General features: G+C 37.6%; 1 protein-coding gene across 1 annotated transcript; it reads left to right on the top strand.

Annotated features, from left to right (window-relative positions):
* Positions 1–11,996: 11,996 nt before the first annotated feature.
* On the top strand, positions 11,997–13,385 carry LOC309978182 (nucleosome assembly protein 1-like 2; the record flags this gene model as incomplete). The annotated part of the gene is made up of 1 exon (XM_082864543.1): positions 11,997–13,385. The coding sequence occupies one exon, from the start codon at positions 11,997–11,999 to the stop codon at positions 13,383–13,385; it is 1,389 nt and encodes a 462-aa protein (XP_082720669.1).
* Positions 13,386–17,729: the final 4,344 nt, after the last annotated feature.

The raw sequence follows: 17,729 nt of genomic DNA, 5'->3' as shown, positions 1-17,729 counted from the left end.
AGTTTCCTTGTTCCTTTCTGCCTCTCTTGCTGCAACTTTTATCTAATGTAAGCATTCAGTGCTATAAATTTGGTATTACTTTAGTCATTGCACGGAAATTGATATGTAGTATTTTTTTTTCATTTAATACCACATGATTATAAATTTCCTTTGAGTCTTCCTTTTAACTGTGATTATTTAGAACTGCGCTGTTTATTTCAAAAGTTGTTGAGGTTTTACTGTTATATTTGTTATTTATTTGTACATTTATTCCATTATTATCAGAAAACATACTATGTATGGGTTCAAACCTTTTAAATTTGTGGAAGTTAATTTTATGGCATGATGCATTCTGTACAGTTATTTTTCCACTTACAAAATATTTTGCCACTTTCTTCTGGTATCCACAGTTTCAAGTTGGAAGTCTGCTACTTTTGTAATTGTTGTTTCCCTTTATGTAATGCATCATGTTTTTCTAGCTGTTTTCCAGAGATTTTTTTTGTCTTTAGTTTTTATAAGTTTGGTTATTATGTGTCTTGGTGTTGCTTTCTTTGGATTTCTTCTATTTGGGATTTGTTAATTTCCCTAAATCAGTATGTTTATGCCTATCATCAAATTTGGGAAATATTCAGCCATTACTTCTTCAAATATTTTTCAGCCTCACAATCTTCTTTCCTTGTGGGATTCTTATTACATGAATGTTATGTATTTTGTTATTTTTCCATGGTTCCTGTGTCTTTGTTTTTAGTTTATTTTTGGTATATTGTCCAGATTGAGTAATCTACTGATCTTTCTTTGAGCCTACTGATTTTTCATCTGTTGTTTCCATCCTATTTTTTACTCCATTCATTGATTTTTAGTTTAAGTTACTGTATTTTTTCATTTATAGAATTCCCTTTGGTTCTTTTTATATATTGTATTTCTTTCCTGAGATTTTCTATATTTTTATTTGTTTCAAAAATACTCATAATTGCTTGTTGAAACACTTATATTATGGCTGATTTAATGTACTTGTCAGAAAATTCCTTCATCTTAATGATCTAGTTTTGGTATCTGTTTATTTTCTCATCTTATGTAAATTGTGGGGGATTTGGTTTTGTTTTGCTTTTTAACATGCTGAGTCATTTTTTTTATTGTATCCTGAACATTTTAAATTTTATCTTGTGTGACTCTGGTTTCTATTTAGTCTTTTTTAAAAATCATGAAATCACCCTGTTTTAGGTATGGAATACATGTCTAAATAGGGATGGATGTTCAACTCCGTGTTATGCCCCACTGACATCACTCTTGCAAATGCAGAGTACAGACTCACACACCACCTTTTTGCTGGTGAGTAAAAATCGAACTTCAGCTTTCTTCTGAGCTTTACTTACACCTCCTTGGAAACAATAGATCACTTACTGGAACTGCCTTATTGCAGCTTCATGGGAGTGGAGGTTTAACTCTCTGCTAGGCACCACTGACAACAGATTGGGAGAAAGTACTGTGTTGACTAGCACACCTTCTTACTGCCTTGCTTCAGCCATTGTTGTTGGGAGTGGAGAGGTATCTCCTCACTTGTCCTAGCTGACATAAGTGGAGAGGAAGATTAAGTGCCAGCTAGTACCACCTCACACCATCTCCTTCTGTCTTGGTGCTGCTATGTGGAAGTGCAAAATCACAGAAGGGGAAAGCAGCATGTTGTTTAACATTACCTTGTACTGCCTCATTCCACCTCTTTGTGGGCAGGTGGAGGTGGGTCTCATCTTCCTGCTGGTCTCTACTGACACCAGGGCTGTGTAAAAGCAAAGTGCCAAGCAGCTCCACATCATACCACCTTGTTGTTTCCATGTGAGGGTGGAAGTTGAACTTTCTACTGAGCTTCACTGACACTACTCCTGTAAAAGAAGGACATCAACACACAGTGCTTTACACTAGCTCATTTTGGCCTCCTTGCCACCTCATTACTACTAAGTCAGGGTGGAAATTCTGCTCCCCACTGGGCTCCACTGACATTGAAGTGGGCGTGTGGACTGCTAACTAACACCACCTCACACCACCTGGTGTTCCATGGTAAGAGTAGCAATTTAGCTTTCCACTGTGCCCTGCTGAAACCAGGAGTTGGGAAAGCAGTGTGCCAATCAGTGCTACCTGTTTGCTGTTGGTGGGAATGTAAGTTCAGATCCTTGCTGGGACCTGCTGACACTATCTCTGCAATAGCAGAGTTCTAATTCACACTGCCTGTTGCTTCTGGGTGGAAACAAGCGTTTAGCTCCTCACTGGGCCTTGCTGACACCAGGGGTTGCAAAGCAGTGTGTTGACTAGTAGCACTCCTTTGCTGTCTGGTGGGGTTGGAAGTTCAGCTTTCTACTGAGACCCACTGACACTACACTAGTGTGGAAATGAAAGTACTGACTAGCCCTGACCTTCATTGTTCATTCTGCTTTATTGATGCTGGGTGGGCATGGAAACCCAGCTCCTTGCTTGGCCCCACTGATACCACCCAGGTGGGTGAGTCCAAGCATCCTTTACTATCACCAAGAAGGGAGTGAAAGTTCAGTTCCTTGTTGAGACCCACTAACACCATTTATTTTGTCTGTCGATAATTGTGAGTTGCAGTTTTCTCCAATGCCCCATTCAGTAAATGGAAGGCAAAATAAAGATGCAGGCAACTCACCAAGTTCCTAAAGTTTCAAGATACCTAAGCAGTCTATTACCTTCTTTCTACACTTCAGGGCTATTTTATGTTTTATAATATCCATGTTTTTGAACTGTTAAAAGAGGGAACTAGAGAAGATAGGGGCTACTCCATTCTGGCTAGAGCCCAGTAGTATATTTTTCAATTGTGTTTACTTCTTACTGTTAGAATATAAAGATAAAATTAATTTTTGCACACTGATTGTGGTTCAAGGTTCTTCCTAAGTTGACATGAATTTGCTGAAATTGCTGTTGACATGAATTTGATGTTAATGACTGCTAAAACTCAGAAAAAGTGGAGCATGGTAGAGAAAAATATATCATCTTAGATATACCTGAATCATCATGAACAGACTGTTTCTAGAAATATGAACTTTAAGGCACTGCTGGTAAACACTCAGATGGAGATGAGCAACATGTTATGGAAATTGGAGGCAAAGAATTTCATATTATATAGTGGCAGAAACTTATCTGAATTGTGTTCTGAAGTTATTCTTTTTGTAAAAAGAACTTGTAACTGATGATTTGGATTTTAGCTGGTGATATCTACAGGTAAAGTGATGAAGCTTCAGCATGATTCTTCTTGCTGCTTACAGTAAGTGCAAGAAAAAAGAAATATACTGAGGGAAAAACTGTTAATTAAAAGAACAAGACGAAGTTAGGAACCAATAACAGGAAGAAACCTGGAAAATTTACAAATATGTGGAAATAAACACTCTTACAAAGCAATAGCCAGGAAAGAAATCAAAAGGGAAATTAGGGCTTCCCTGGTGGTGCAGTGGTTGGGAGTCCACCTGCCGATGCAGGGGACATGGGTTCATGCCCCACTCAGGGAGGATCCCACATGCCACAGAGTAGCTGGGCCCATGAGCCATGGCTGCTGAGCCTGCGCATCCGGAGCCTGTGCTCTGCAATGGGAGAGGCCACAACAGTGAGAGGCCCACATACCGCAAAAAAAAAAAAAGGGAGGGGGAATTAGAAAACACAGTGACAAATGATTATAAGAACACAGCATATCAAAATTATGAGATGCAGCAAAAGCAGCTCTAAGAGGGAAACATATAGCTGTACATGCTTAAATTTAAAAAGAAGAATGATTTCAAATAAATAACCTAAGTTTTCTCCTCAAGGAACTAGAAAAAGAAGAACAAACAAAATCTAAAACTAGAAGAAGAAAGGAGCAGAGCTAAACAAAATAAAGAATATGAAAACAGAGAAAATCAAAGAAAGCAAAAGTTGATTCTTTGAAAATATCAATAATACTGACAAACTTTAAGCTAGACTGACAAAGAACAAAAGGAAGAAGATGCAAATAACTAAAATCAGAAGTAAAAATGGGAAGGGATGATTCAAGATGGTGTTGATGAAAATATCAAAAAACAATCTATAATAGGAATATAAAAGAGTTTTATTTGAGCCAAACTGAGGATTACATCCCAGAAGACAGGGTCTCAGATAACTCTGAGGAACTGCTCTGGAGGAACATGGTTTTAGGCACAGTTTTATATCTTGTCAGAACAAAGAACATTAAACAAGTCAAGAATACATTCCTTCAAGTTTTTAAAAAAAAAACACAAACCCACAACAGATCCGCACCTACACAATGAGTCAGCATGGCCTTGGCACCTGGGAAGGGAGTCTTATCATTGAAAGGGTACCAGCATTGGCATCCCAGGAAGGGAAACATTTAATCTTTATTTTTAACATGGACATTCTTTACTTCTGGTCAATGCCCCCTTTTCTTTAATAATTAAAGCAGATGTACAATGTATGTTTGATAGGCCACACACAGGCTGTTTTAGTTAGCATAAAATTCAAGTTAACTCATATATAAGCCAAAACAACTTGCCCATACCTCAGTATGTGAAAAAATTTTTATCAGTGATGAAGTAGGAAGATCCTGAACTTGTCTCCTACCATGGACACAGTGAATTTACAGCTACATATGGAAAAATTTTCTCTGGAAAAGACCTAAAAACTAGCTGAGTAACTCCTTCACTTCAGACAAATGAGAAAAAAAGCCACATTAAAGTGGATAAGAGATGCTGAGACACAGTCTCACCATAAACTCCACCCCTGGTGTGGTGACCCATTATTGGGAGGAAACTAACAGATCCAGAGCTTCTCCCTGAGACACAAAAAGCTTGTACCCACATCAGGCACCTCAAATTTTAAAACCTGCACCTGAGAAATAAGCCCTCCAAACATCTAGCTTTGAAATCCAATGGAGCTCATGTTCATGAGATATAAAGGGCTTTAGCAAGCTGAGAAATGACTCTTAAAGGCTTATGAGTGGACTCACCCCAGGACCCAGCACAAAAGCAGCCACTTGAAAAGTGCCCAGACTTTATGTGAAAGAGATTCATTTGCTTATCATAAAGCATTGGCTGAAGGGCAGGCGCCTACTGGGATACTTTCCAGGAACAGAGGCTTGTATGTGCCATTTTCATGCTCTCCCTCTGCCTTCCTAAAGTCAGTGGGCACCATCTTTTCTTTTCTTTCTTTCTTTTTTTTAAATTTTTACTTTAGACCATCTTTGTTGTTGTTGTTCTCAGCAGGCACCATCTTTGTGCTCTCCCTCTATTGCACTTCAGAGCACCTGTAGCTCCCTGATGGGAGTTTTACACACATCTGGTACCCTGATTTTTACTGTTGGTGTCCAGGGAACACCACTTGATTTCAAGTCTTTAGAGGACAGGGAAGTTTGTGTTTCTGTTTCCCCTGGGAAACAGGAAAGAATCTAGATTTTGTGGAACATAAAGCTTATATAATCTGGGATGAGGGAACTCTTTGAGAAAAATTCTATAAATTTATCATAACCAGACAGAGCTTTAGAAGGGACCTGTGCAAGTGAAGCGTCCTGAAGTTTGAGTTTGTGGTAAATCCTCCCATCATTATTAATCCATTCCAGACTTGTCCTTCCTTTCCATTGATTTCTCATTATAAATTTACTGGAGGACAAAATGTAACAGAGCTTTGGCTATTGTTATTCGATACCCTATTTTCACCAACTATGAGGCAGTCAATTGTGTAAAGAAGCAGCTGTGAACTTGGTAGAAACTCTGAGATAAAATTCTTATCAATGTACACCTGTCTCTGAACAAAATTGGCACTAGATGAGATTGTCACTAGATGGCACTAGTGTGTGTGTGTGTGTGTGTGTGTGTGTGTGTGTGTGTATATATATATTTCCAGCCTTAAAAAGGAATGAAGTTTTGATACATACTACAACGTGCATGAAACTTGAACTCATTATGCTAAGTGAAATAAGCCACATACAAAAGGACAAATATTGTGTGGTTCCACTTATACGAGGTAACTTAAAATAGACAAATTCAAGGAGACACAAAGTGTAATAGAGGTTATCAGAAGCTGGGGGAAATGAGGAATGGAGAGTTAAACCTAAGGGGTACAGAGTTTCAGTTTGGGATGATTAGGTTCTGGAAATGAATATTGACGATGGTTGTACAACATTGTGAATGTACTTAATGCAACTGAATTGTACACTTATAAAATGGTTAAAATTGTAAATTTTATGTTATATATATTTTAGCACAATAAAAATTCAATTACAGTAACTTTTACAATAAATTAATCATAAAAGAATATATAGGGTTACATTTAACAAAGGAAGTACAAGATTTGTTTACTGAAGATTACAAAACATTGCTGAGAGTAATTAGAGAAGTCAAATAAATGGAGAGAATTTCCCTGTTCATGGATTGGAAGACTCAGTCTTGTTAAGATACCCAATTCTTCCCAAATTGATCTATAGATTCAAGGCAATCCCTATCATAATTCCAGGCTTTTTTTTTTATAAATTAAAAAGCTGATACTAAAATTTATATGGAAATGCAAAAGACTCAGAATAGCCAAAACTCTTTTGGAAAAAGAAGAAAAACAATGGAAGACTTTCACTTCCGAATAAAGAAATTAATATAATGCTACATAATCAAGACTGTGGTACTGGCATAAGGATAGACATATAGATTGATGAAACTGAATTGAAAATCCAGAAACAAATCCTTATATTCATGGTTGTGGTGAATTTGAGGATTTGGGGACTGATCAAGGAAAAGACAAGGAGACAGGGTGATGGTAGTATTGTACAACAAGGTTTATTGAGTGGTGTCTGGACCAGGGTTGCATGAAAGGGTAAGTTTCTTACAGCAGAAGACCTTATACAGACTTTTCAATGGGCCATAACCCAGAGGGTGAAGAGGGTAAGGGAATTCCTGGGAGAGAGGTAAATCAAAGAGGGGGCTTAAGTGTCTAGGCGCTGTCCTTCAGCAGAAAGGTGGGCAGTCTTTGGATCAGAGAGCTCCAAAGGGCAGCAGTTTAGGATCTTTTATAGCTACAGAGTTTATCTCTAGCTAGCAGATGTTGGGTGCAGTTTTGTAGGGTAACAGGCAAGCTCTAAATGACCAAAAATATGCTTATTTAGGTATAATTAAAGCAGTTATATGTGTGAGAATTTGAGTTTGGTTCTGAAGGGCTTTGAGCTAAGGGTCCTAGCCTGCTATGATGAATAAACAATGTAGGGGCTGATATACAGGGGTCATCTTTGGTCCATTTATATAACAATGGTCAACTGATTTGTGATAAAAGTACCAAGGCAATTTATTGAGGAAAAGATAGCTTTTTAAACAAATGGTGGTGGAACAAATAGATATCCATATGCAGAAAGCTAAACCAGGGCCCTTGAACTCACACCATCTGCAAAAATTAACTCAAAATGGATCACAGACCTAAATACAAGAGCTAAAACTATAAAACCTTTAGAAGAAAATATAGGAGAAAATCTAGGACCTTGAGTTAGGCAGAGATTTTTTTAGTTATGACACCAAAACACAGTCCATTAAAAAATGACAAATTGGATCTCATCAAAATTCAAAACTCTTGCTCTTCAAAAACACCATCTTAAGTAGGTGTAAAAGTATGTGCAGCATACTGGTGGAAAATATTGCAAAACACATATCAGATAAAGGACTTGTATGGAGAAAATGCATAGAACTCTTATACCTCAATAATAAAAAGATAATCATACCAATAAAAATGGGTAAAAGATTTGAAGATGTTATATCAAAATATATGTGAATGGCTAATATGCACATGAAAAAATAATCATTAGAGAAATGCAAATTAAACCACAACAGGATACCTTTTCATACTCACCACAATGGCTAAAATAAAAAAAAAGACTTGCACACAAATGTTCATGGTAGCATAATTCATAGCAGTCAAAGTTGGAAAGAGCCTATATGTCTATCAGTTGGTGAAAAAGTAAACATAGTGTGGTATATCCATGCACTTAATTCCTATTAAGCAATAAAAAGGAACCAACTATGGATACATGCTATGACATGAATCTCAAAATCTTTATTCTCAGGGTAAGAAGCCAGACACACAAGACTACATATTGTATGATTCCACTTATATGAAATATTCAGAAAGATAAAGCTATAAAGACAGAAAGTGTATTAACATTGCCTATAATGGAAGTAGGAAGTATAATGGAAATTAACAGTAAATGTTCATGAACTATCATATTGGGATGATAAACATGTTCTGAAATTGATCCATGGTGGTGGTTGTACAACTTGGTAAGTTTAAGATCATTGAATTATGCACTTGAAAAGGGTGCATTACATGATATACAAAATATGACCCAATGAGGTTATTTTAAAAATAAAGCTGACATGAACATTTTTAATACTAATTTGTTTGTAGCAATATCTGAGAGTTCCAGTTTCTCTACATACTTGTCAAAGTTTGGAATACTCAGTTTTTAAAAAATTATAGGCATTTCAATTCTCTTTATGTAGTAATCATTTATTTTGTATATATATGTGTGTTATACATATTTTACCTATTTTTGCTTAGTGCTCATTTTACTTATTGTTTATGTTTTTGTTTGTTGGTTTGTTGTTTTCAGCATTTTATGGTAAAATATACATAACATAAAATTTACTATTTTAACCATTTTTAGTTATACAGTTCAGTGGCATTAAGTACATTCACATTACTGTGCAACTATCATCACCATCCAGAATGTTTTCATTTTTCTGAACTAAAACTCTGTACCCATTAAATAAAAAATGCCCATTTTCACCTGCCCCTAGGCTCTGGCAACCATCATTCTACCTTCTGTCTCTATGAATTTGACTAGTCTATGTACCTCATATAAGTGGAATTATACAGTATTTGTCTTTTTGTGTCTGGATCATTTCACTTAGCATAATGTCTTCCAGGTTAATAATCCATGTTGTAGCATGTGTCAGAGTTTCATTCTTTTCAAAGGCTGAATAATATTCCATTGTATAAAAATACTACATTTTGTTTATTCCTCTGTCAAGGGACATATAAATTGTTTCTAACTTTTGGCTATTGTGAAAAATGCTGCTACGAACATTGGTGGAAAAATATCTGAGACCCTGCTTTCAATTCTTTTGGGTATATACCCAGCAGTGGAATTGCTGGATCATATGGTAGTTCTGTTTATTTTTTTTTTTTTTGAGGATCCGACATACTGCATTCCACAGCTGCTGCACCATTTTATCTTCCTCAGCAATACACAAAGTTTCCAATTTCTCCAAATCTTTGCTGACACGTTATTTTTTGTTTTCATTATTTTATTATTTTCATAATAGCTAGCCTATTGGATGTGAGGTAGTATCTTATTGTTTTTTCAATTTGCATTTCCCTAATTAATGATGTTGAGCATTTTTCATGTGTCATTTGTATCTCTTCTTTGTAGAAATGTCTATTGAAGACTCTTGCCAATTTTTTTTTTTTTTGCAGTACGTGGGCCTCTCCCTCCTGTGGCCTCTCCCGCTGCGGAGCACAGGCTCCGGACATGCAGGCTCAGCAGCCATGGCTCACGGGCCCAGCCGCTCCACGGCATGTGGGATCTTCCCAGACCGGGGCACGAACCCGTGTCCCCTGCATCGGCAGGCGGACTCTCAACCACTGCGCCACCAGGGAAGCCCTCTTGCCAATTTTTTAATTGAGTTCTTTGGGTTTTTGTTGTTGTTGAGTTGTAGGAGTCCTTAATATATTCTCTATGTTAATCCTCTATCAGATATATGACTTGTAAGTATTTTCTCCCATTCCCTGGGTTGCCTTTTAACTCTTTTGATAGTATCCTTTGATACACAAATGTTTCTAATTTGAAGTCCAATTTATCTATTTTTTTTCTTTCATTGTCTATGCTTTTGGTTTCATATACTTTTGTTTCATGTAATGAAATCACACCATTCCCTTTGTGGTTTCTGTGGCTGCATGTATGACTATGAAGGACTCTTCAATCTTAAAATTAGATGAACATACTTTCTCTTTGCCTTTAATAGTTTAGTTTACATAGTATATTTAAATAAGTGGATTTTCTTCTAAAATTACATTTTTAGAAACTAAGAACATTGGAATATGTTAATGAGAGGAAAAATTTATGAGTCTATCCCAGTTTTACTTTAAAAAAACCTCTAGCCTAAACACAACACTTATATAAACAGGTCAGAAAGAAAAGGACCGAAATGTTCACATTAGTTCTCTCAGGGTTGTGAGATTAGTAGTGATTTCAGCTATGCTCTAAAAATTTCCTTATTTTCCAAAATTTAAAAAATAAGCATATACTGTATTTATTATCAGAAAACTACAAGGAATGTTGCTACTACAGAACCAGAAAAAGAAAACCGGAAATGCAGGACTCTTAACTATAGAACTACCCAGATTGATACATGAGCCTGAAAATTGAATTTTGTAAATAATGTAATGATAAACAGTACAGAGAGATTAAGTAAAAAGAAAAATTTACCTACATACTGAAAGAATCTGTAAAGAAATACAACAATATGTAAACAGTGTTTATATCTGTGATAGTAGCACGATAGAAATTAGTGTTCAAATCTGGAAAAGACAGTCAAACATTTTTAATTGTTCAATTAATAAATAATCAGCATTAGAAATATGGACAAAGTAAACATCACCAATGATTCCTACCCAAAGGAAAATTTTAAATGATTGCATAGTATTCCATCCTATGAACACTCTAACATATATCTAACCATGTCTTTAATGCTGAGATTTAGATTATTTTCGATAACATTTGTCAAGCAAATGTTAAGATTTAAATATATATATATATATTAATTTACATTTGAGCATTTCTTTTAAAAATTCCCAATGGCTTTAAACCCAGCATCAAGAAAGAGGAAGAGGCAAGTCAGTATTAGGACTGGGTTACTGACTATAAGCTAGACAACTGGTTTATAGTCTTGTGTGTTCACTTGCTATATAGTGGGATACAGCATTTTGGCTCTTCATCACAGGCCCTCTTTAACCCAACCTCCATCTAACCATCTAAACTCCTTCCTGTCCCCACTCCCTACCCCAGGAAACGGTAAGGAGGATTTTCCAATCTCAAATTATTGCTCACTTATCATACAGCTTGTGGAAAGTACAGAAAACCAGAATATAGAATATTTAAATCACTGGCAGTTACACCACCCTGAGACCAGCATTTGCTAATTTTTTTAGTGTTTTCCCTTCTAACCTCTTTTTATAAGTTCCCCCCCACCACCTCTCTCCTTCCCAGAGCCCAGGGCTAAAATCAAAGGGACAGATTTAGGATGGGTGAATGCCTTGTCTAACATTTTAGTTACTACTTTCTCTTAACTCTTTTGAAATTATAAAAATATAATACCAGTTGAAAACTGAAAGGATAAACTAATAAAACCTGGTTTCTAGAAAACTTGGGTGGTGGTGTGGGACGAGTGGGAGGTGGATGAATCAGCCATATTAGAGAACCTGGGAAAGTGAGCAGAGTTAGAAACTTGATAAATCTATTAATTTATTGGCTCATAGTTTGTCAATCACGTCAGCCCAGCAAATGAAATTAGAATAGAGTCGTGGGGGAGGGAGGGTGTGACGCAGCAAGCTATTTGCAACAAGAAAATCTAGCCGAGAGACAGCTGCGTAATCATATTGCGGCACCGTTTTTACTTGCAGCAGCTGCTGCTTGCGGAGGACATCAGCCCACTGCGGCTCTCTGCAGTCTCTGGCCTGCTCCTGCAGGACCGGTCACTGCGGCCATTGCTACTCTCTGCACCCCAGCCCGGCCACCGCTGCCTCTGTCCGGTTCTCACAGCCTCAGCACCGTCTTCATCCTGGCAGCAGCCTCGACAGTCGCTCCCGGCTCCCGTATCGCAGTCCGACCACTACCGCACGTTCCACCTCTGCCCCAGCCACCGCCGCTTCTGATATTCCGGTGAGTCTTTCCTTGCGGAGGTCAGGTCTCCTGATCTTGGCGGTAGCCACCTTAGGCGTGTGAGGTCCTTTGAAAAATGGCCGAGTCAGCCGACCACAAGGAACTGTTAGAATCCAGTCAAGAAGAGACTGGTGATAAGGTAATGATGGAGGGGCCCAGGGAACAGCCGGAGCGCGGTGAAGATGCCGCCGCTGGGCCTGGAGATGATGGGGAGCGCGGTGAAGAAGCCGCCGCGGGGCCTGGGGAAGAAGGGGGAAAAGGTGAAGAGGCTGCTGCTGAGTCCGGGGATGGCGGGGAAAAAGGTGAAGATGCTGATGAGGACTCAGACCCAGACCGTCCAAAAGGACTTATCGGTTATCTTTTAGATACAGACTTTGTTGAAAGTCTACCTGTGAAAATTAAATACCGTGTGTTAGCCCTCAAAAAGCTTCAAACTAGAGTGGCCAATCTAGAATCCAAATTCCTAAGGGAATTTCATGGTATTGAAAGAAAGTTTGCTGAAATGTATCAACCTTTATTGGAAAAAAGACGTCAGATAATCAATGCAATCTATGAACCTACAAAAGAGGAATGTGAATATAAATCAGACTCTGAGGACTATGATGATGAGATGTATGATGAGGAAGAGATGTGTGGTATTGAGGAGGGTGTGCTACATGACTACCTAGATGAGGATGACGGTTGTGAAGAAGATTATTATGATTATGCTATTGAAGAGGATGATGATGATGATGACGACGACAATGATGACGACGACACCGAGGCAGCTGGAGATGAGAATAAAGAAGAGGATCCTAAAGGAATTCCTGATTTTTGGCTGACTGTCTTAAAAAACGTTGACATACTCACTCCTTTGATTAAGAAATATGATGAGCCTATTCTGAAGCTCCTGACAGATATTAAAGTGAAGCTTTCAGATCCTGGTGAACCTCTCAGTTTCACGCTAGAATTTCACTTCAAACCAAATGAATATTTCAAAAATGAGCTGTTGACAAAGACCTATGTGCTGAAGTCAAGGCTAGCATATTATGATCCCCATCCCTATAGGGGAACCGCGATTGAGTATTGCATAGGCTGTAAAATAGATTGGAATGAAGGAAAGAATGTCACTTTGAAAACAGTCAAGAAAAAGCAGAAACACCGGATCTGGGGAACAATCCGAACTGTGACTGAAGATTTCCCCAAGGATTCATTCTTCAATTTCTTTACTCAAGGAATCAACTCAAAGGGAAAGGATGGAAATGATGATTTTCTACTTGGTCACAATTTACGTACTTACATAATCCCAAGATCAGTATTATTTTTCTCAGGTGATGCACTTGAATCTCAGCAGGAGGGGGTAGTTAGGGAAGTTAATGATGAAATTTATGACAAAATTATTTACGATAATTGGATGGCTGCAATTGAGGAAGTTAAAGCCTGTTGCAAAAATCTTGAAGCAATAGTAGAAGACATTGATCGCTAAAGCAGAGTGTACATGGCCCTGAAATTAATTGCCCTAGATCTAGTTACTCAAGTTATAAGAAGTTAATTACATCTTGTGTTCTTAATTTTTCTTGTAGTGTCAGTTAAAATGTATGTCTCAGAAATATGAGAAGTTCAAATACTAATTCATTTGACCTTGCATTTTAGTAGTAGAATATCTTCAAGAAAGTATTTACTGTGGTAAATGATTTAAGACATATTAATATAATGTGTAGTTTAATCCTTCTGAAGTCCTTTTGTCATGTAGGTATTAATCTGTAGCTGTGAATATTATCAGAAATGCTAAATGAGATCAATATTTATTCCAAAAGAAAATCTTGGGGAACCAACCCAAGGTTCTTTTCCTGTTGTTTGTTTCTTGCATTTGTGTTTTCTTAGGACTTTAGCTAGTGGGTTTAATTTTATTGTGCCTGCTTCAATTTGCAATAAAAATGCAATAGAATTTAAAACTTGAATGCTTAAGAAAAAGCCTGTATATAGTTAAGAATTTCAGGCAAAACCACATTTATTGTTAATAACAGCTTGTTCATAAGTTCTTGTATTTTATGTGACCATGATAAATAATGAAACTTATTCATATTGAGGTTATCAGTGAAGTGTTAATCACAGTATTCTCCAAAGATTGCCACATATTGCTCTGTGTAATTGTGTAAACTGTAATTACAGTGTATAATTTCTCTTTTCCTATAGTACTTAATCATTCATTGAAAGTGATCACTTTATCATTCTGAAAATATTTTTCATGTTCCTTCACCACAAAATAAAATGAATAAAAATTTCAGTGATTTACGTTATAAAAGTGATCTTTTTTTAATTGTAAAAGTAATATGTTTATTGGAGTACCGAAAACCATATACCCATTCTCCAAAGATAAGCATTGCTTATGTTTTGATTAATTTTCTACTCTTCTTTTTCTGTGTTTATATATGCCTGCAAATTTACTAAAACTCTGCTTAGAGGGGCAAAGAAAGTATATCTTTTTTTATTGTTTACAACTGATCTAGTCTTAATCATGAGTCCACCTCCACCTCCCAGGGCTGCAGGGAAACAAAAATCTCAATTTTAATCAATCCAGTAAATTCATTGCCATTTAATAATTAAAACACTCCAAAAATAACAGGCTTATGTGTGTTAGTCTATATTTCAGATTTACCTACTCTTCCACAAGGTCATCTGGATGTATAGGGGCTTATATTGCTTTATGACATTGGTTGGGGGTGCACTGACTGGGGACAATGGGATGTGGTTGGTCAGAGAGCTGACTTTGTCCCAGAGCTGATTTTGCCTTCCTCAAGTGTGGAAACCCAGAAATTTGGCTGCCCCCTTTGGCAAACTCTGTGAAGGACACATCTATCCCTCTGGGATAACAGCAAACTTCTTTTTTTTTTTTTTTTTTTTTTTTTTTTTTTGCGGTACGCGGGCCTCTCACTGTTGTGGCCTCTCCCGTTGCGGAGCACAGGCTCCAGACTTGCAGGCTCGGCGGCCATGGCTCACAGGCCCAGCCGCTCCGCAGCATGTGGGATCTTCCCAGACTGGTGCACGAACCCGTGTCCCCTGCATCGGCAGGCGGACTCTCAACCACTGCGCCACCAGGCAAGCCCAACAGCAAACTTCTTAATCTCTTCCATGCCATGTGAGAGCTGAGAGTGGCTAGGAAGTGCTAACTCTATCTCGTTATTGCTGCCTATCCACTCTTCCATCCCAGGTGGTTGTGATGTGATCCCACAGAATTATAAAATGAAAATGGAACAAAAGCTCCTCTGCTCGTGACTTATTCTTCCACTATTGAACATACCTCTTCCTTCGGATTTTGGCTCAAAGAGGTAAGTTTATAACATTGCCTGCATTTCTTACCACTGTCTCATCTCTACAATCAACTGGGGAGGAAGGTATGGGATTTTTTCTCTCCTTTTCCTGTCTGGACAGGACCTTCCTCTAATATCGTATCTTTCTCCCAGGGTTAGGGGTAGATGCTCACTTGCTTTTCTCTGGGGTTGCAATAGTTGACAGGATATTGGGAAACAGACAACTTATGATTATAGGGGAACCTAAATCAGGAAACATTTACAGTGTATACTTGATAAATGTAGACTTTTTCACACTTTTCACCACCATTAATCTTGACCTCTATTAAATTCCTGACTCCCTCTAAACCCCTCCCACACACAAAAATTGGGCCCCTTTTAATAGTGGTTGCTGTTACTATGCATTAAAAAGTCAGGAACATGGGTGTATCTTTCTTGCTATTTCAGGGAGGAATATCAGACATTTTGAAGTCCCTCCTGTCCCTTTATCTTGCCTTCATGAAATAGAGCAGTAAAGCTGCTTCTGGGCTTTCTGTAAGGGCAGGCCAGTCCCATTTGCTGTATCTGTTATGTCAGTGGCCTCCAGCCAAAGACCACCAGGGACATACCAGTAGTTGAACAAGTTGGGTTTATTCATCATTGCTGTGACAGAGAACCGTTGTATGTTATCAGTAAGTGGGTGTTAGAAAACATACTTCAGGATTTGGGCTTTGGTTGCATGATTTGGTATATGGTCTAAGGAAGTGGGGGTATTGGTAGCTCAATAAATCTTATCTATGGGGGGAGAAAATAGAACAAAGATAAGGCAGTACTTGATAAAGAGGTTTAGCTACTCATTTTAGCTAGAATGACAAGGGTGTTTGGTATTTTGTGGATGTCAAAGTGACCTTGTTTTTGTCTGTGCTTAGACAAAATTAAGAGACCTTGCTTTGTCTCATTTTATTGTGGTCCCAGAGTAACCTTTTCTGAGGTTGGTATTCTGTGAGTTGGTTTATCTACACTAGAATAACATGGCCTAGTTGTGAGTACCAGGCCAGCTTCCTGATGTCAGGGACTGCTTTTTATATTTCTCTTTCATCTCTTCTCAGGAATACAATTTGATACTATAATCACTCCCATAGCTTGTGGTGGGATGGAGGTTCATTTGATTTGGGTTTAGCCTAGTGTAGAGGTCCTTCAGGCCTTGAGGATAAGCCATCAGCTTTTGCCCACATGCCAGAGAGACCTGTATTAGGGTTTAGGGCTCAAGTGTAACTAAAAATAGAATTTTACCTTAATTCTTTTTGTAACTATTCTTAAAAAGTATGTCATTAACATGGTCCTAGAGGGATTGTTGAGCTGGCTGTTGGGCATTGTTAGAATTTTGGTATTCCAAGGGAAAATACTGAAATACATAAATACAACAAAATTTCATTTTGGGGTACATAATAATTTATAGTGTAAATTATAGTATTTAGTATTATATATCATATGGCAGAGTGGTTAGTCTTTGAAGCCAGGCTGCTTGGATTCAAATTAGTTGGGTGACCTTGTGCAAGTTACTTTATGTGTCTCAGTTTTCATACCTGTAAAAATATGGTAATAATTGTACAATTACCTCATAGATTATTATGAAGATTTAACTGGTTTATGTAAAGTTCTTGAAATAAACATGGCACATAATAAGTGCTATATAGGTATGTCTATCTTTATTATTTTTATTATCAAGTTTATATCTTAAGCACTCAAAGCTGGTATACAGTAAGGGTGCAGTAAATTCTTATTAAATTATTAATAATTGCCCCCCTAATTTGTTTCTAATTTACAAAAAGTGAAATCATATACTTTGCATTTTAATAACAGAATCTCCAAGACTTCTGCAAATATTAAGGAGGGCTAAGTGGCAAGTTTACCAGCAATACTTATGTTAGTGGCAAGCCTGGTTAATGAAGAAGAAAATAAAGTGACTCTGACTCTGGTGTTCCACACTGCTGAGCGCATTCATTAGCCTTGTAGCTGTGTACACCAGGCTCAGTGCTCATCACAGGCCATTTTGTTCACTGGCCAATAAATGCGTCATTAAATTAAAATATTTGGAAAACAGAAATAAATACAGAAGGTGAAAATCACATGAAATTATATATCATTCATAAGTATGTAACAGATTTGATTTTTCAGTTACCACACAGCTATGTGCAGCATGTAGCTAACTATTTGAAAGCAGATAATCTTTTAAAAAGGAATATAAATTACAGCTTTATATGGAACACTTTAACATGTGTGAATGTGTCTTCACTCCCAGCCTCCTTCAAAGCTGCTTATGGCACCTGACCCCTGTGTGCCTCAGCCAGAATTGCCTTTCTTTTTACAGGCCACAGGTACTCTTACACATAGAATATGGTTTCATAAAGCACCGGAACCTGAACACTATTCATCCACTCCTTTTGACCAGCGTGCTTGCACAAAGGCCAAAGAGGAGACTTACACTAGGGGCTTCCATGATGATTCAACCCTATCTCTCCTCCCACCCTGCCATCCAT

The sequence above is a fragment of the Leucopleurus acutus genome, assembly GCF_964270905.1.
Source record: "Leucopleurus acutus genome assembly, chromosome: X".
Classification (NCBI taxonomy): domain Eukaryota; kingdom Metazoa; phylum Chordata; class Mammalia; order Artiodactyla; family Delphinidae; genus Leucopleurus; species Leucopleurus acutus.
This window is presented reverse-complemented; position numbering and strand designations above follow the sequence as displayed.